Source organism: Hydra vulgaris, chromosome 08 (genome assembly GCF_038396675.1).
Source record: "Hydra vulgaris chromosome 08, alternate assembly HydraT2T_AEP".
In the NCBI taxonomy this organism is placed as follows: Eukaryota; Metazoa; Cnidaria; class Hydrozoa; order Anthoathecata; family Hydridae; genus Hydra; species Hydra vulgaris.
In genome coordinates, this window is record NC_088927.1 from 64,437,289 (window position 1) to 64,458,721 (window position 21,433).

General features: G+C 27.8%; 1 protein-coding gene across 2 annotated transcripts in view; it reads right to left on the reverse strand.

Annotated features, from left to right (window-relative positions):
- LOC100197328 (polycystin-1-like protein 2) overlaps positions 1–21,433 on the reverse strand; it is a 105,773-nt gene that overhangs the window by 42,236 nt on the left and 42,104 nt on the right. For both annotated transcript variants that reach the window (XM_065804160.1, XM_065804161.1), the window contains 4 exons: positions 16,375–16,458; positions 15,934–16,176; positions 14,227–14,527; positions 11,683–11,910 (listed from right to left, as the gene is read on the reverse strand). In XM_065804160.1, coding sequence (XP_065660232.1) covers positions 11,683–11,910; positions 14,227–14,527; positions 15,934–16,176; positions 16,375–16,458 — 856 coding nt within the window. The remainder of the gene's footprint in view (positions 1–11,682; positions 11,911–14,226; positions 14,528–15,933; positions 16,177–16,374; positions 16,459–21,433) is intronic.

The following is a 21,433-nucleotide window of genomic DNA, read 5'->3' on the forward strand; positions in this document are numbered from 1 at the left end:
ATGATCACAATTTCCATGGTTTAACTCTAACTTTGAGTAACATATTGGGCAGGTCTATTAAAAGCTGAAACCTTAATAACAAACTTCTAGTAATTTTAAGAACAAAAACTCAGACTTACAATTTAACAAACTAAACAAGTTGTTTTAATTAAACCAAAAAAATCACTTCAATTTTCGTTTTGTAAAAACTTATTGTACAGTGACATCTACAGAGCTTTCTGCTAATAGCACATAAATAACTTCTATTGCTTTTTTTTATTTTCTGCATTTAAAGAAGAAAATAAAAAAAAAGATGCATTCGAGATGCATATTCTGCATTCAAGAAAATATTTTTGTTTGTTGTATCCAAATACCAGCATCCAAAGTGTCATCATGATTCAAACCTACCATAAAGAAGATATTGAAATAACTTTTTATATATTTGCAAGAAATTTTTTTGTTAAACAAATCTTGCATTTTAGATACAAGATTTGTTTAATAGTTGTATGTACTGAAACATACCACTGCATGTAAAAACATTATTATACATATTTAAAAAAATAATAAACAAACTGTGATATATTAAAATTAGCGCAATAAAAAAAATTAACATTTCCACTTGTGATTAAAATATATCCAGATGCTTTTTTGTAAGTTAAACCTCTTTTGTTGTATCAATTTGAATGGTTACTGTTTGAGATATGACTTATTTTATCAATTTAAAAAGGTTGCTGAAAAAGATGTGGTCACTTTGGTCATTTTTTTTGAGAAAAAAAACACTATATAAATATTCATCATTGAAACTGCTAAATTTAACTTTGGCAATATATTTAATTTTTTTAATTTCAGATTTAACAAGAACAATACTGAAAACTCTTTTTAAAACTCCTTGTTTAAAGTTTAACACAGTTAAACTTTAAACAAGGAGTTTTAAAAAAGTTTTTATACTGGACAGAGCAGTCCAGTATAAAAACTTTTTAGATAATTTTATCTTCCTCTATTTTATCTTAATTGGTTTTAGTATATTGACACAAACATTTTTTATTTAAATTTATATTATATTTAATTAAACTTATTCAATTTCATTTATTGTCATATATATATATATATATATATATATATATATATATATATATATATATATATATATATATATATATATATATATATATATATATATATACATACATATATATATATATATATATATATATATATATATATATATATATATATATATATATATATGCATATATGGCAGGATGGCATACCGCCCCACTTCGAGCACTATATATATATATATATATATATATATATATATATATATATATATATATATATATATATATATATATATATATATATATATATATATATATATATATATATATGTATATGATGTACTTGATGTATTTCCGCATTGTTTTAAGTGTTTTAACTTTTAAATGGCATTAAAACTTTTTTGATGCTGCTTAAATGTTAAAAAAAGCATTGAAAGAGACATTTTTCACCATTAAAGTTTCTTTCGACATCTATATAAGGATATATATATATATATATAATTAGTAAAAACACTTATCTAACTTTTATCTTCAACATAATGTTTCTCCATCAGTAGGTTCATCAGGAATATATATATATATATATATATATATATATATATATATATATATATATATATATATATATATATATATATATATATATATATATATATATATACACACTCGAGTGCCTTTAACCCCCCTTTAGATAAAATATATAGTAGGCAAAAAAATTTATTGCACAAGCAATTTTTTTAAAGTTTTTTCTTATTAACTAATCTTTTTACATTTTACTTTTAATTTTTAAAAAACTGCAGAAAAGTTTAAATGTACATCAAAATATAATACTTTTATGAACATTTTTATCTGTACTTATGCATGAATTTACCAAAGGATTATTGTTTTTAAAAACATTGAAAGCACACAGGTGTTATATTGGAAGCAAAATCATGATTACAGCTCAAACTGTATTTATTATATTATGTATAGATATCTATATATATTATATATAGACTCCAAGAGCAAGGATTTCATAGTAGAGTATGTCGCAAAAAACCCTATTTGACTCTAAGACATATGAAACAAAGATTATTATTTGCAAAAAAGTATGTTGACAAGACTATTGAATACTGGAAGAAAGTAATTTGGAGTGATGAATCCAAATTCAACCTGATCTCATCAAATAGACAGCAAAAAGTTTGGCAAAAACACCTCAATTTGTTTTCAAATTAAGTTGCATTAGAGGAACAATAAAACACGGTGGTGTAAATGTCATGGTGTGGGGATTAATGGCATGGCAAGGAACTGACAAATTGACATTGAATCAACAATGAACTTATATAATTATGATTTTATAATTTCTATATAGACATTTTAAAGCAAAATTTGAAGCCCCTCCTCATAATTTTAATTCGGAAATAACTTCGTCTTTCAACAAGACAATGATCCAAAATATTCTGCCATAGCAACAAAGGAAATTTTTTAAAAGAATGATATTAATGTCATGGGATAGCCTACCCAGTCCCCTGACCTTAATCCAATTGAGCATTTGTGGTACATTCTAGACCAGAAAATAAAAGACCAAGCTTACAGAAGACAAAATGATCCAAAAGCAGTCATAGTTGAAGCATTAGAGAAAATAGGTCCAGAAGAAACCAAATCTCTAGTGGAATCAATGCCTCGACGTCTACAAGCAGTTATTCTGAGATATGGTAGCCCTACAAAATATTGAAAAGTATTTTTTTGCAAGAAAATATTTACAGATGATTTTTCTACAACATATGAACTTAAATTTGATAATACAATGCTTCAATATAATGCTATTTTCAAATAATTAATTGCTTTTTCCCTTAAAAATAAAAATTAACTATCGTTTTTTAATCATTTTATAAAAATTTTTAATAAAAAAAAAATTGTATCATTAATTTTTTTGCTTACTGTATATATATATACATATATATATATATATATATATATATATATATATATATATATATATATATATATATATATATATATATATATATATATATATATATATATATATATATATATATATATATATATATATATATATATGTATATATATTCAAATGAAGCCAAGATAGATAGGCAGATAGATATAAAATAGTTAGACATCTGAATTTACTGTTTGTGATAATTTTTTTTTTTTTTTCAACACCTTTCCTTCAAACAAGGTTGCAAGCAACCACTATTAAAGTTGGAAGTTACTGAAAGAGAAAAGATGAAATTTATAGAGCAAGATAACAATTGACAGACAATTTAAAAGGTTGCAAATTATATGAATCAGGATAGCAAGATAGAGGAAGCAAATTCCAAAGAACTGATGTTCAATGAAAAAACTAGATGATGAACTTTATGCGGTAGTGGTGTAGTGGTAAAGCGCTCGCTTCATAAGCGAGAGGTTCCGAGTTTGATCCCCACCATGTCCCTGATAGTACCGCGCTCAACTTATTTCTCCGCGCAGCGGCCTTGTTCGTCAAGGTTCGTGTTTCGGAGTTATTGAGTTGGGAAAGGGTTATAAACCACTATTAAGTAGCCTCCTCATCTGTAGTGGCCTTAACTGATTAGTAGAGACTTAATTGATTGTCAAGTAACACTAGAATGAATTTTAGTAGATGGCACAAGAGTCGCTAGCTCTTTAGAGCAGTGTCTGTTATAGTATTTGTAGAAAAGAGAAAGAGAAACAAATTACAATGATGTGATAATGGATGGAGATTGGCTGCAAGAGCAGGTCCAACTATGTTTACAATGCGTTTTTGCAACTTGTCTAAAAGAGAAAAGACATCATTGGAAGATATGGCAACTAAGGGTCTGCGTTTTGAAATAAAAAGTCTTGTTAAACTCATTTTAGCAAGACAAGACAAAACAATACCGAGACAAGACGAGACAAGACCATTTCAGTCTTGTCTTGAAAAGTCCTGAATGAATCAAGACCAACCTTAAAAAATAACTAATAATTCAAGAAATAACAAGACCTTTCTTGGTATTTTTTAAATCAAGACTAGACTAATCAACCTAAAAGATTTCTAAGATGAGTTCATAAGTTTAACCTTGTACTAAGGGGTTATCAATAAAATACGTCACGCTAATTGGGGAGGAGGGGGGACAATGGGAGGGGAAGCAAAATTTTGTGACAAGGAGAGGGAGGGGGTTAGTAAAATGTGACATCACAAAAATTATTTTAGTATTACAGTTTAACTACTACGCGTTCAATTGAAGGAGTGTTTTAGATTGTCCAAATTTTTACTCACTTTTATTTTTATGCGTATTGCCGTATTTTAAATAGTTTTAAGTTCGCAAAAACTGCCATCACGTTTTTGAAGACATTAAAGCGCAGTGATGCAAAATCATTAAATTAAGAATGTAAAAATTAAGTTTATAATTTTAAATTCAGGGTTTGAATAAGTAAATAAAACATTTTAAAAAAATTATAATAAATAACATAATAACATGTAAGTTAATTATCTTTTATATTATTTATTTTTGTGATTCTTATGTTTTTAAACATTAGAGTTTTAGTTCCGTGCACATTTAAGCAAGAATATATAATAATCTAAATAACTAAATAAATATATAATAACTAAGTTAAATAGACTTGCTTTTGCTTTTTTTAACAACGATGCATCTATTTTCGTTCTGTAGCTAGCTAAATTTAAACACAAAAATTGAACTGTCTCAGTATTTTATTTCAAAGAAACAGTAAGTGAAACCATGCCTCGTCCACATGGAATTTTGTGGGAGCACTTTGAACATGTTCAAGAAGCTGGTGAAGTGGCTACAACAAAGTGTAAGAAATTCTTTAAAACATTTTCCATTAAAAACTCTAAACATCTGGGATGCTGAAACATCTTAAGGTTATGCATCCTCAAATCTTCAAAGATGTTCTGAAGTCTAAAGTCTTAGCCAAAAGAAGTGTAGAAGAAGCATTTGAAGAAATTGATGTGGTTGAAGAACAGCTTTGTGAAAACTCACGCCCAGAAACGAAAAAACCCAGCCGGAAATTTCCAGATCATTCATCTGAACAAGAAACATAACAGAGCCTGCGGTAAACTTTCATTTTTCAAATATGATTACAATGGTTATTAAGAGATGGATGAGTGCTTTATCTGTAAAATAATTTTACCTGTAGGATTGCCTTATATTTTCCTGAGTGAGTTAACTTTTCAATTATTTTTTTGATACTTTTACAGTGCTTTCACCAAGTATAAAACCAATGACAGCAAACAACTGAGACGGGATCTCGAAATAATGAAGTTCCTTGCAAGAAACAACTTGGCCTTAAATCTTGTGAACACACATGGTACAAAGGACTTCTTCCAGTTTGCAGACCCCAGGCTCACTGTCAAGACACCTACAACATTTAGTAGATTCAAGCTTCCACTGTTGTATGAGAATGTGAAATTTGCTGTTGACAAAGTTTTTGCAGATGAGTTACATCACTGCAGTGCAATTGCAGTCTCAACCGACATCTGGACATCAAAGTCAAATGATTCTTATCAATCTTTGACCATTCATTTCATCAATAAGTCATGGAAGTTGCAAAAGTTCGTTATGAATGCTTCATATTTTACAGGTAAATTTATGCTAATATTAGACTTTTTTACTTTACATCTTTGTCTTAGAACAAAAATTATGACTTTTTTTAATGTAAAACTTTCTATGGTTTTCTTTTGTGACCTAAAATTTGTCTAGAAAACTTTTAAAATTCTGATGTTTCATGTAATATTCAAAAGCTTTTTTGGCTTTTGTTGTGAAAGGTCATTTAAACAGCAACAGATTCTTTCAATTTACCAAAAATGTTTTAGGTCCCCACACTGGTGAGGCCATTGTAAAAAAAATTGAGCAGTTGTTAAAGGAAGTTCCCAATGTGGAGAATCTGGAAGTTGTTGCTGTCCATGATTCAGCTGCCAATATGAAGAATAGAATGCAACGCAGCAACATCATCCATCGATCTCTTGCATGCTCTGATCATTTGCTCAATCTTGCAATTTCTAGAGCAGTTACAGCTTGCCCAGAGATAAATAGTGCAGTTAAATGCTACACTGCACTTGCCTCAAAATCTCACAAGCCAACTCTTGCAGAGCAAAGGATTCACAAAGAAATTGCTATAGACAAAGATGACCTTGATCATTTGTCAGGTATGAGCACAATTTTTATATTATATTATATATTGGCAAAAAAGTGTTCAATAATAAAGTTACAGTATTTTTAAGGAATATTGTTTGAGGGTAAAATTGTATAAAGAATACATTATTTTAACTAGAATTAATAAATATATATTTTTTTCTCTTTTTTAGATGATGAAACCTTTGCCAAAATCATTACTCCAGTAGCAACTTGTTGGAATTCTGTCACCATGATGATTTAAAGTGTGATGAAAATGCGCCAAACACTTTCCAGCATTCGGGATAATCAAGGACAAGATGATGGCAATTTGACAGGGGTTATCTCAACAGAAGAAGATTTTGAGCTCTTTGAGGAGTGTCTGGATGAAATGTTACGTGTAGCAAAAGTATCTGAGGCCTTGTCTGCTGACAACTATCCAACCATCAACAGAGTTATGTCTTTTTTATATGACATTCAATCCAAATATCAAAAGAAACTGTCTCTGTCGTTGTCAAAAGGTGCTGAATCACTTGTCAAAATGTTAAGCAGTGAACTCAACAAATGGTTCCCTATATGTGAAGGAATGGTGGAGGCTTATGCATTTAGAAATATGCTAAATCCTTTTTATCGTGGCATTGGTGTGGAGTGCATCAGCAAAAACTTTCAAGAGATGTATGAAATGTTGATCCTCAAACATGAAAGTCATCAAACATGGCTCACAAAGCAAGCTCAAGGTATTTAAAAACTTTTAAAGAAGCTCGTTTTTTTTAGGAACAGATTTTGTCAAGCTGAAAAGTGAAGTTTTTAACTGAGGTACTTTTTTGTATCTAAAAAGTCTCATATAAAATAGAAATAAATTGCTTCCAAAAATTTAATTGAGTTGTCATAGCAAAAAAAGTTTGATTAAAAAAATCAATTCAGGTTTTATTTAATTTTCAGCACAAGTAAATCAGGTCAAAACCGATGAAGAAGATCTCTTAATGGCATTTGCTCTCTCACAAGAACTTCAAGAATCTCAGATGCAGCCCATCGAGGTCAAATTTCCAATTCTGGTATTGGAAATTTGACTACGATGGGCTGCATCTGAGATAAGTATTGAAATAAATTTTTTACGAGACGCAGACCCTTAGTAGCAACAGTATTCCATACGAACCCGGATTTGAGATTTATAGAGATAAAGAATAAAATCTGGAGTAAGAAAGTGTTGAGCATGATAAAGAGATACAACCAGATGCTAATTTCGCAATGGATTTGATGTATGGTTTCCAAGAAATATCGGAAGTAAGAGTTAATCCTTGAAGATGAAGGGTAGATGACTCGTCGAGTACATCATCAATCCTAAATATAGGAAGATCTAAATTACTGTGGTAAGGATTGGTTAAAAAAAAATTGGGTTTATTTGAATTAAAGTTCACCAGCCACTGTGAGCATGGGCTGTAGCAGAAGTGAGATCCTTTTCAAGCTCAAATGCACCCTCCAATCAATCAGAGAGTGTTGGCTTCTTATCGAGACAAGAACAAATGGAAATCATCAACGAACAATGCCACCTTAGGTGTGAGATAGGAAAGGAAGGATTTAATAATCTTGAAGATGATACCTGATAGACTGTAAGAAGCAAGCTTATGGAGAAGACCAGCATGCTAAACTTTATCAAAATCTTTAGAAATGTCAAGAGCAATAGCCTTAACCTCTCCACCTCTATTTATGATAAAACCTATCAGTTATTACTGTTAGCAATTCAGCTGTAGATCGAGAAGATTGAAATCCACATTGATGATCAGAAAATAAGTTATTAAATTCAAGATCAGAGATTAAGTGTTTGTTAATTAAAGATTCAAAAACCTTGCCTATGATAGGAAGAAGACTAATGGGATAGTAGTTAGACGAGTCTGGTTACTCTCCAGAATTTTTGAAAATTGGGATAACTAACCGCTTTCCAGCATGCTGGAAAACAAGACTCCAATAAGCACTTCTTAAATAGTTTTGAAAGTATAGACGACAACTCCGGAAAACACTTCTGCAAGACAAGAACAGGTATGTTGTCTGGACCACAAGCTGTAGAAGATTCTAAGAAAGAAATCACTTTAGATACAGAGGCTGGAGTAATATGAATGTCAAACAATGATTAAATCTGTTTGCCTGCAATATTAGGTAGAATGCAACTAGTGGAATTAAGAGATGATATTGGTGAAAAGCTCTAAGCAAACAATTCAGCTTTGTTTTTAGGTGAGGTGACAAAATCTGAACTGTACAAGAGAGGTAGAACAACAAATTTGCCTTTATTATTGATACTGTTAAAGATTCTCCAGAAGTCACAAGAGTCTAATTTTTGAGATGAAATATAAGATTTCATGACCTGAGAATAGCTCCTAATAATGGCTCCTAACGACTCTTTGTGTTTAAAGAAGACATTAATAAGTACACTTTATGTGAAAAACATTAAACTTAATTGAGTAAACTAATTAAATTATCATTTTTTAAAAACTACAAAAATGCAAACTAATAGACTGGAATATTTTTAGAAACATTCTAAATGTCTTTTTACTTTTTTACTGTTTACATACATTGACTGACAAAGCACTAGAATGTGCTGCTACATCAACTGACAAATAGGTAAAACATGCAAGGAGTGTTGCTACATTGACTTACAAATACGTAAGCATGCAAGAAGTGCTGCTACATTGACTGATAAAAATAAGTAAACATGCAAAAAGTACTACTACATTGACTGATGAACAGGTAGAAAATGTGAGGGTTGCTGCTACACTAACTGAGGAGTTTGGGCAGGCAACCTTTCAATTAAAAAAAAACTTTTTAAAGTTTTTAAAATTTTTCTAATCTTTTAAAATTAATTAAATAAACATGAAGTTTACATTCTACGGTAAAAATAAAGAACAGGCAAAACAATATATGGGCAATTCCACAGCGGAAAATGAAAATGTAGTCAAATTTTATTCTCTTTTTTGTCAATTTTTAGTTTATGAATATTGTTTTTTAACTAAAAAAAACTTTTAAAAAAGTTTTTTTTAGTTGAAAAACAATATTCATTAGCTATTATTAAAAGTTAAAATTATATGCTTTTACTAAAGTTCTAGGGCTTTTTCGTAAAGTTTTTGTTGCATACATTTTGTTAAACAGTTACGTTTTTACATTATTCTTATTTTTGTTTTAGTAAAAAAAAATTGTTTCTAAATGCAATTAAGAGGTCATCAATAAAGTATGTTGCCCTAAATTTGTCAATTTTTAACCCCTTCCCTCCTGTTACAAACAATCACATACACTTGCACCCCCTCTCCCTTCTAAACTGTGGTAGCAGTTATTACGTCTAAAAGTATTTTCAAAGATTTAAATGCTTTGCAGCGTTTTAAAAATTCAACTTAAGGAAAATAAGGCAATACATAAACATAAGTAGTGTAAGTAAAGTTTTCAACATACGAAAAAATTTTCTTATTGTATTTTATAAAGTTGCTCTTGGTCTTGTGGAAAAAACTGTTTTCGATTTGAAAACTTTCATAAATATTATAAAAAATCACTCAGAAAGAGTGCCACCAGTTTTTTAAAATTAAATTTGTTAATTACTTTTAATGAGTTCAATACTTTTGCAATTCTTTTGTTATGTTTCTTTAAACAATTTAACTCTTAATAATAGTTATAAAAAATCCATGATAATAATTGCTCGGTAACATGAGTGATGTAACATAAGTTAAATATAAAGTTTCAAAAAAGCAAGTTTATTTTCCTTAGCCGGTCACCTCTGATGAATTTTTAAATATTTTTTTAATTGATATAGACATCTCAACATTTTGTGAAAATTTCCAATACAATACATTTTACTGATATATATATATATATATATATATATATATATATATATAAATATATATTTCTATATTTATATATATATATATATATATATATGTATATATAAAAAAAAATATATATATATATATATATATATATATATATTTATATATATATATATATATATATATATATATATATATATATATATATGTAAACATATATATATACATCTTCCATAGCATATTTAGATAAGCATTTGCTCACTAGTTTTGCTTATCTTTATAGCATACAGTGTTCTCAGAAAAAGAAGAAAAATAACAATAGAAAAGATTGCTGCCCCATGCCAAACCTCAGTTAACATAACAGCACTCTGCTGTGAGTCAGGCTGTTTGTCAGTCGATGTATGTACTGAAGCCCCCATCAGCAGGCTATTTTAGTGTGACATCAGAGTGCTCATCTAAACAAGCAATTTAAGTTATATATACACACATTTTGTCGATGTATGTACTAAAGCCCTCACAACTACCTATTTCAGTGTGATGTCATAGTGCTTAATATGCATTATTATATGGGCATTTTCATTTCTGTGCATGATTTTTTATTTTTCTTTGTTTTAGCAATTTAAAGCTGGGACTTAAAGCAATATGCATACTATTATGATTTTCTTAAAGAAAATTTATAACAAAAGTATTTTTATTATATTTTAGACTACCTGAATAGATTAAGTATAAATTTTTATAATTTTTTTTTTTTTTTGCGTAATAATATCGTTAGTCTGAAAATTTACAATAATTTTCAAAACGCTATACTGTAGCTAGAAATAAATGATGATTGCCATTTCTCATTGAAAATATATTAATAAGAGTCATAGAAGTAAAATATTTCACTTGAAATATTCACAAGCAATTTATTTTCAAAAATTATCTACATCAAATTTACAAATTCGCAACTTCCGTACGTTACTTTCGTGCATGATCATTCATGAACTGTATTAAAATAATTGCTGTGATTCTATGGTACATAGTGCTACCATGTAACTTTCTGGAAATTTTTACTAATGTTTAAAATATATATTTTTTTAAAATATATACCGCTGAAACTTATATTTGTCGAGGAATTAAAGTTTATTTATGGTAACTAAAATTTTAGTTTTTCTGTTCCGTGCGTGATTCCGCTTCCAACTTAATTTATTCTTTGTTAAGATTGCTAATGTATACCATTTTTTGTATATAAAATAATTATATAGGTTAAAATCAAATGAGAGTAAGTTAGAGATTGCCAGTTTTACTATTATGAAAATAATAGACAACATATACGAATTTCTGTGCATGATTTTTTGGAAATGCCCGTATATATATATATATATATATATATATATATATATATATATATATATATATATATATATATATATATATATATATATATATATATATATATACATACATATATATATATATATATATATATATATATATATATATATATATATATATATATATATATATATATATGTATATATACATTTATATAAATATATATATAAATAATTAGTATAAATAAACATCTAAATAGTAATAAAAAAACATACAAGTAGTAATAAAAAAATGAATAATTATTCAAAGAATTTTATTACGAGAGATTAAATTTCAACTTGAAACAAAACTTTATTACTTGAAATCTAATATTCAATCTAAACAAAAAAAATTTATTCAACAAAGCTTACATTTTGCAAAAGGTGTAACTCTTGCTCCTTTTCTAGGTTTTTTGCATCAGTATCTTCCATGTTAGTAAATTTATTTATAGTTGTTGGTGTGTTATTGTAATAACTTGCTGAATTTTTATTGGTAGTTGAGCTAACTGCTTGAACAATATTAGCAACACTTTGTGTATCATTTAAATTTATTCCAATTAGCAAATCTGTCATATTTATTGGCTTATTACTTGGACGCACCTGTAGAATAATTTAGTATTTTAAAACAAAAAAAGAAAATAATGAAAACAATTTTCTTACCATATTAAATATAGATATAAGAATGATCTTTTTAAAAATGTCTAAGTCTTTAACTATTTTTAGATTTTATCTCTTAAATATAAAATAAAAATTACTTTATCCATTAAAAAAATATAAAAATAACTTAACTGTTAAAATTGAATTAACCTGCAGAAGTGGCAAATATTAAATATTAAACTTAACTAAAAAAAATAAAAATAAAAAAAAAACAGGCAGAATGCTCAAATGAACAATAGGCTGCATTACTATTTGTTTAAAATTATGTTGTTCTGTTTCACATTACAGTTTTCCTTTTTTTAAAGTGTTACACATGTTTGGATTTTTTTTTTTTTTTTTTTTTATGTTGTTCTAATTGTTTTACTTTATGTTTTAAGAAATGCTATTTCATTTAAATTAGATGTTTTGACCAATTTTTTAAATGCATGTATGTATTTATATACACTAGCGAGCAAAAGTCTTTGGTTGTACTCAATATTGTAGAGAAAATTTTTGCTTTCTCATGTGAATCTGCATAAAAGCTAGTTGCCTGAAAATTGTTTTAATTTAATTAATTTCTTATGTAAATATTATGTAATAATAACATCTATTATAAAATATAAGTTTTATTACTAAATATATATTGTAGATGGGTTTTTTTGTGTAATTACTTAATATAATTCCTAATTTTGTGAGCAGTAATATTTAGTTTGCAGAACTTACTGAGTCTGTTCTGAAAAACTCTACATATAAATAAAAGCAAAAGTCTGCTCAGTTTAGTATAATAAAGTCTTGAAACCAATCCAGTGAGTTTGTCCGTATTGAGTTGATAGAATATTTTCTGTTTAGCATTAAGAGTTTTCTCAAGTAACTTTTTGAGTAAATTGCATTATATAGAATAAAAATATCTATTTAAAATACAAGTTTTATTACTGAATATATATTGTAGACATGTTTTTTATGTGTAACTACCGAATATAATTTTTAATTTTGTTTGCATACTAACAACTAGATTAAATACTTTTTAGTAAGATTTGTGAGAACATGAGTCGAAATAAGAAAACAAGAACAGAATATTGAGCTACATGCAAAAATTCAGATTTTATCTGAAGAAGGGTACTCATGTGATAAAATAGCAAAAAGACTGAAAATTCTTAAGTCAAGTGTAATATACACGTTAACACAATTAAGAACAACAGGGACGAACTCAAATAAAAAATGTACAACAAAGATGAAAGTTAAACATATTGTAGTTATGAGCAAACGTAATAGACAACTTCTAGCCACTATGATTAAAGAAGTATTGAATAAAGAAAGAAAAACTTCGATATCAGTTGATACGGTCAAGAGACGGTACTTAGAGTTGGACTAAATGGTCGTATAGTGTCGAAAACCTTTGTTACAGAGTGTAAATAAACAAAAACGGTTTAAATGGGCAAGAGATTATAAATCGTGGACATTGGATCAATAGAAAGTCTTTTTGACTGATAAATCAAAGTTTGAATTATTTGGAATGTGTGAACGTGTTAATGATATTTGTTTGAGTTATTCAATAACACATGGTGATAACGCCGTGATTTGGGGTAGTTAAAAATGTGCACTATAGTATTTTAATTCATCATGCAGTACCATCTGGTAAAGGGTTTGTCTTTCAGCAAGACAATGACCCTAAACACACTTCTAAGTTATGTTTAAATTATTTGAAGACAACAGAAAAGCAGAAAGTGCTTAAAATCATGACTTGGCCTCCACAATCACCTGATATAAACCCTATAGAGAAACTATGGGATGAGTTGGACAGAAGGGTACGAATAATGTTCCCACCTAATATAAATAGTTTCTGGGAATGTCTCCAAGAATGCCTGGAGTTTTGAATCTCTGTAACGCAGTCATTATCGCTAAAGATTTTTAATTATTACATTAAAATATTTTTGAGAAATATATTAAGAATAAATTGATGAAATGAATGATCATAATTTATTTTTTATAGACAAATCACACACTGACCAAAGACTTTAGCACGCTAGTGTATGTACATATGTATGTATGTATGTATGTATGTATGTATGTATGTATGTATGTATGTATGTATGTATGTATGTATGTATGTATGTATGTATGTATGTATGTATGTATGTATGAATGTATGTATGTATGTATGTATGTATGTATGGATGGATGGATGGATGGATGGATGGATGGATGGATGGATGGATGGATGGATGGATGGATGGATTTGTATGTATGTATAAACTGTTAAAACTAAAAATTTTGAAATACCTTGATAAAAAGTTTATTGTATTCTGTGTATGCATTGTATTTACCATATATTTTTATGATAATACTGACTTTGTAATCATTTTTCTCATCACCTGGACCCATCACAAAGTCAATTAAGCTAGGTTGATCTGTGGTTGCAGCATTTAACATAGGATAATCAACAGTTGATGTACTACTAAGCTTCATTTGCTGTGACTGATTGTTATCATAAAAAAACTTATAGCTCAAGAAGCCATCTAAATCTACCCAATCATAACAAACAATCTTAAAATATGTCTCTAGGGCGTAGCCATCTGTTGGACTAATAAAAAAAGTTATAAATATCAAAAAACATCTTGCTTTCTTTGTTAAAGTTTTTTTTGTTAACTAAGTTTAATGAAAAGTACATTAACAATTACTGTAATTTGTAAATATTCTATATTACACATTTTAAGTTTTTGAATGTATACATTTTTTGTCTTAATTTACCGAGCACAAGTTTAATGATTTTTAAAAAAATGTACTTTTCTGAGATTCTATTTTAAAAATTTATATCATCATATTTTGGCACTGACATTCAATTTATGTCTTTTTATGCTGTTCTTATACTTTTGCAATTAATTTTCTAAATATCATTTTGCACAAAATTCAACTAATTAATTCATTATTTTCAAAAGTAATTTATTCAATATAAATTATTTTCTAATTATTAACAATTAGACACTTCAATTCAAGTACAATAAGTTAAAGAACTTATGTCATATTTATATTCAAAACAATATTCAAGTTCAAATCATTGGTCAAGTTATTATGGTTAACATTTAAAATTATTTAAAAAAAATTTAAAACTATTTTAAAAAGTTAGCTTATTTTAAAAATTGTTTTCATTCTTTTCAAAGAATAATGCTTGTTATAACCAAAGTAATTTTTATTCAAGTTCTATATTACAACAATAGTTTCTATTTTTAAAATAAAATTCAAATAATGTATCCAATAAATAAATTAAACTAATTAATAAATAAACTTAAATTTTTTAAATTAATATATTATTGTTTTGTTTTTCTCTACAACATTAATTCTAAACATTATCAAAAATTAATCTTTTTTATTGGATATTTTTACCTTTTTTTACATTTTTTATAGTCTAACCTTAACTTAAACCTGCTATTTTATAGAAATTTATTTTTATAATAATTGTTTACTATAGTTATTTTTGTAAATACTTTTTTTGTATTATGTCATAATTATAAAATAGTGTTAATCTTTCGATTTTCTATTGAATTTATATAATTTTCTATTTTCTTATATTAACTTGAAATACATAATTGTCTGTTACAATATATGAAAATGTGTGATGTTTTTAAATCTTGAACTGTATTGTAAATTTATATCATAAGTTTTTTTTTCAGCATCATATATAAAAAAATTATATTATATATAAAATATTATATATTAAAAATATATAATATGTATTATATAAATAAGAACCAAGCCATATAGTGATGAGACAATAAATGATGACAAAATAAGATAACAGTATGAGTAATAAATAAGAACCAAGCCATATAATTAAAATTATCATGAAAGATGATGATAAAAGAATAAATAGACTTAATTTTTTTAAATACTTTTTTTTATTTATTCTTGCAGTATTAAATATATTTGATATTTTAATAAAATTTATTTAAAAAATGATTATAAAAATTAAACAGTAAAATAGATACTCACTTAACGTAACAAACCCCTGATGATGGCTGAGAACATGTAGTCTTTGTAAACTCAAATGTCACTCGCTTGAATGAATCTGTAAAACCAACTACTAAAGTAAATGTATAGTTTTTTGTTTCAAGTAAAATGTTTTTATTAATTACAAGATTAGGGGTTAAAAAGCCAGTTGTGGAAGCATTTTGAGACATAAATTCAAGAGGAACATTTCCAGCATCATCTGTTATTTTCCATTCTGCTGATAGTCTGAAAAATAAATCACACCATACAGTTTGAATAATAAAAAACTTTAGATTGTAATATATTAAATTTAAAGGCTTTAGTAACTTTTTAGTAACTTACAACTTAATCATGCCTGCAGCCATTCATTTTAACTATGCCTGCAAAAATTGTCTAAATGAATTTAAAAAAGTAAAAAAATAAAAATAAAATCAAATTACTTACTTTTGAGAACCGCAATCTTCACATATATATGAATAAATTGTTCGTTCTTTAAAATTCAGTTTTGCATCACAGTTTGATATGCATCTATTAAATAATATAATTTTTGAACATTTTTTTAAAGTATAAAGTTATTAAAACATCATTAATACTTTAATCGACTCATGTTTATTAAATCAAAAATCTGATAACAAAAAAAATCTGTGCATTAGATTTTTCCTCGTCCTTCAAAATTTTTGAGTTTATAGAAATCAAAATCATTTTAAAACTTCCCAAAACAACTCTAATTTAAAATCTGTTTCAAAAAATGGACTTCACATTGTTATATTAATAATTTATTTGAGGTCCTGTTTTGTAGACCTTGTTTGATAGTTCGTGTTTGACAGATCATGTTTGATAGGTCAAGTTTGTATAGATCTTGTTTGATGGGTGTTAGGTAGGCCATGTTTGTACAGGTTGTGTTTGATAGGTCATGTTTGTATAGATTGTGTTTGATAGGTTGTCTTTTGTAGCTGATGTTTATATAGATTGTGTTTGCGTAGGTCTTGTTTGTGTAGATCGTGTTTGTATAGGTCATGTTTGTGTAGGTTGTGTTTGTACAAGTTGTGTTTGTATAGGTCGTGTTTGTGTTTGTATATGTTGTGTTTGTGTAGGTCGTGTTTGTGTAGATTGTGTTTGTATAGGTCATGTTTGTGTAGGTCGTGTTTGTGTAGGTCATGTTTGTGTAGGTTGTGTTTGTGTAGGTCGTGTTTGATAAAAGCCTTCACTTTAGTAGCATTTATTCCTAAAGGCAGAGATTTAGAAATAAATGCTACTAAAGTGATTGTAAAAAGTTTATTTATATTCTGTTCTGTAAAAAGTTTTTATTTTGTAAACCATGAAAGTATATTTATTTTAATTTCAATTCATTTAAATTTTTTTTTAATTTGAATTTCTACTTAATATTGTAAAATTAAATGCTAACCTAATATGTTTAAACACAAAAAAAAACTGAACTAATCTTTTTTTCATCTTCTAGAAAAAAATCAAAACAACAACTCTAAAATTCAAATTCAAATTAATAATAAACAGTTATATCCTACAAAAGTTATTAAATATCTCGGTGTTTTGATTGACTGCAATCTCTCGTGGAATTTTCATATTGATGAGCTACGCAAGAAACTAACTCTCAATAATTCGTCATTATGTCAATAAATTTACACTAAAAAATATTTACTGTGCATTATTTTTTTTCGCATCTTAGTTACTGTTGTCAAATTTGGGGTCAAAATGGCAACTCAAAATATTGATGTCCTCTCAACGTCAATCCATAAGAATTATAAACTTCCAACCTTTTAAGACAGAAATATCAGAATCTTTTAAAAAACTAAAAATTCCAACCTTTCCAGCGCTTGTAAAATTTGCTAATCTTCTTTTTGTTTTTGACTCTCTTAATAAAAATTTGCTCTCTTCTATAACAGACTTTTTTTTACAGAAAGTAGAATAATACATACATACTCTATTAGAAACATATAATGGAAAACTTATTGTACCATTTTTTAAAACTCAGAAGTATGGTAAACATTCTGTTGTCTATCAGCGCATTTGTGAATGGAACAAGAGTCTTGTATGCATAGTGAATGAGTTCAAAAAACTACAACTCCAACCACCTTTATCGACTTTTCTTAATTTAAAACAAAATCACATTAAAAAAATTCTGAGAACAATTTTATTCTAACTTATTCACATGATTTTCACTAATTATTTAAAATATACTCTTATTTTTTGTAATTATGATTACTACAATTATTATCATTAACTTCTTGTTTGTTTATTTTTTATTATTATCATCAAAGTATGATTTTTAAATGTTTACTTTGGTAAACATGTTTAAATGTTCTAAGTTTGTATACTTATTATTAATCATATATTTTTAAAAACTGTTGTCACTCCTTTGATCTGAATTCTATTTGAGTGACACCATCCTTATCAATCATTTAGTTATTATTATTAAATACTTATAATTAATTTAGTCATCGTTATATTATTTTAAATTATTATCATTTTATATATATATATATATATATATATATATATATATATATATATATATATATATATATATATATATATATATATATATATATATATATATATGTATTTGTTTTTATTTTTTTATTAAGCAATTATTTTTACTTACTTCAAGTTATGAAATTTATTATTATTATTATTATTATTATTATTACTATTACATTTATTATTATTATAATATTATTGTATGATTTCAAAAAGGAAAATAAATATCTTGTTGTTGTTGTTGTTGTTGTTGTTGTAATATTTGGTATAATATTATTAAATATAATATTGTACAACATTATTAAATATAGTATTAACACTTACACCTAAACAGTATTTTTATTCAAGTCTTATTTATTATCATGGTTTTAATACGCCTTAATTATAATGATGATCTGTTCTAAAAATAGTTCTAATCAGAATATTAATTAGCAGAATGACAGTAGTTCTGTTGTAGCAAAAGTGAGATTCTTTTCAAGGATCTCACTTTTGCTACAACAGAATTTAACACACCCCCTGACTTGGGGCTCTTGGTTGAGTAAAGGCTAGAGATAGTGTCTCGATAAAAACACTCAGCTTGAGCAGACATTAAATGCACCCGGCTATTGTCTTGTAGAAGGCCTCCTAGGCAAAGACTTAAGGAGTAAACAGGTTTTATCTGTTGACCAGTTTTGCACGCTTTCTTCATCTATTAGGCTGGTGAAGATGTGTTTATAATACATTGTTTACAGTTTAAGATGTTGGGTGTTGTGTACTTGCTTGTGCAAGGACACAACACCCAACATCCTAAACTGTAAACAATGTCCTTGCTTTTTTTTAGTGTGCATTGTAAAGGCCACATTTGAAGCCCTTTGTTAAGGTTTAGGGTTTATTAATAGTAAAGAGGCAATTGCTTGGACTGTTAGATAGTGTACTCAGTACTATCCCATGCTTTGAGTCAGGTTCTTTAACCAATTTGAAAAATGACTAAAGTATCAAAAACTATTAAACACAAAAAACCATCATCATCACCAAGTTCTCTAAATTTATCATTTACTAATATTTGTAGTCTTCAAAGTAACTTTTCTTTTGTTGAGTCTTATCTCTTGCCATCATCCCCAAAATAATTCTCCAGAAAACAGACATCTGTTCTCAGGAGAATTGTTTTGGCAATGTACGATGACAAATCAGAAAGTTGACAAAAATAGTCAACTTTCCAACCTGATTTCCAGACAATCTGAATCATATATCTTAACATTTCTCTTAGGTGCTACTGATCACAGTTTGATTTCTTTAAAACTATTATGTCATTCTTCTTCATCATCAAAATCCCTCTACCATCATACATCTTATAACTACCTTAAAGCTGACTGGGAATCTTTCCATGATTTACTTCGTGATGCCATTGAGTAAAAACTTTCGTCTTCCTGTTGACAAATGTGCTTCTTATGTAACTTCTTGGATCCAGGCTGGCATGGAATCTTTTATTCCCTCACGACGATTCCAAGTCAAGCCTCACTCTTTAACATGGATTTCCTTTCATCTCCCAAAACTTCATCTCATCTCAAAAATAAGGCTCCAGAGACTTCTGGAGAATCTTTAACAGTATCAATAATAAGGGCAAATCTGTTATTCCACCTCTCTTGTACAGTTCAGATTTTGTCAATAAGACAAAGCTGAATTGTTTGCTCAGAACTTTTCACCACTATCATCTCTTGATTCCACTAGTTGCGTTCTACCGAATATTGCCAACAAACAGATTTATCCATTGCTTGACATTCGTATTACTACAGCTTCTGTATCTAAAGTGATTTCCTGCTTAGACTCTTTTACAGCATGTGGTCCGGACACCATATTTTTTATAGTCTTGCAGAAGTGTTCTCTGCAGATGTCTTTATACTTTCAAAACTTTTGATAAGAGCTTATTGGAGTCTTATTTTCTACCCTGCTGGTAAGCGGTATTTGTTATCCCTATTTTCAAAAATTCTGGAGAGCAATCTGACTCATCTAACTACCATCCAATTAGTCTTCTTACAATCATAAGCAAGGTTTTTGAGTCTTTACTTAACAAACACCTAATCTCTCATCTTGAATCTAATAACTTACTTTCTGATCATCAATATGGATTTCAATCTTCTCGTTCTACTGCTGATTTGTTAACGATAATAACTGATAGGTTTTATTGTCCATTAGATAGATGTGGAGAGGTTAGGGCTATTGCTCTTGTCATTTCCAAAGCCTTTGATAAAGTTTGGCATGCTGGTTTTCTTCATAAGCTCTCTTCTTACGGTTATCAGGTAACATCTTTAAGATTATTGAATCTCTCTTTAAAAATTGTAGTATGAAAACTTTTTTAAATTTACATTAACGATCTCCCAGAAATTCTCACATCGAAGGTAGCATTGTTCACTGATGATACTACCATTTATTCTTGTCTTGATAAGAAGCCAACACTCTCTGATTGCTTGAAGGAGAAATTTGAGCTTGAAAAGAATTTCACCTCTACTACAACAGAACTGCTGTAGCAGAAGTGAGATCTCAGTTTAACTCAGATGAAACTCCATTTTTTTCAGCTAATCGTTATCTCAATGAGTCATCTACCCTTCATCTTCTAGGATTAACTCTTAACCTCTCATGGAAACTATATTTCAAATCCATTGCAAAATTAGCATCTGCTAAGATTGTATCTCTTTATCAAGCTTGCCACTTTCTTACTCTGGATTCTACTCTTTATCTCTATAAATCTCAAATCTGTCCTTGTATGGAATATTGTTACCATATCTGGAGCGGATCTGCTCTTGCAGCCAAGCATCAACCATTGTCATATAGTGGTTATGTTGCTTCTCTATTTATCTTCTATAAATACTATAAAGGCTGCTGCTCTTAAGAGCTAGTGTCTCTTGTGCCATCTACTAAAATTCATTCTGCTGTCATTCAATCAAATCTCATTCTTTTACTGTGACTGCTTCTAAGTGCTCCAAAAATTTTAATCATCTAGTTTTTTTCCTCAAACATCAGTTCTTTGGAA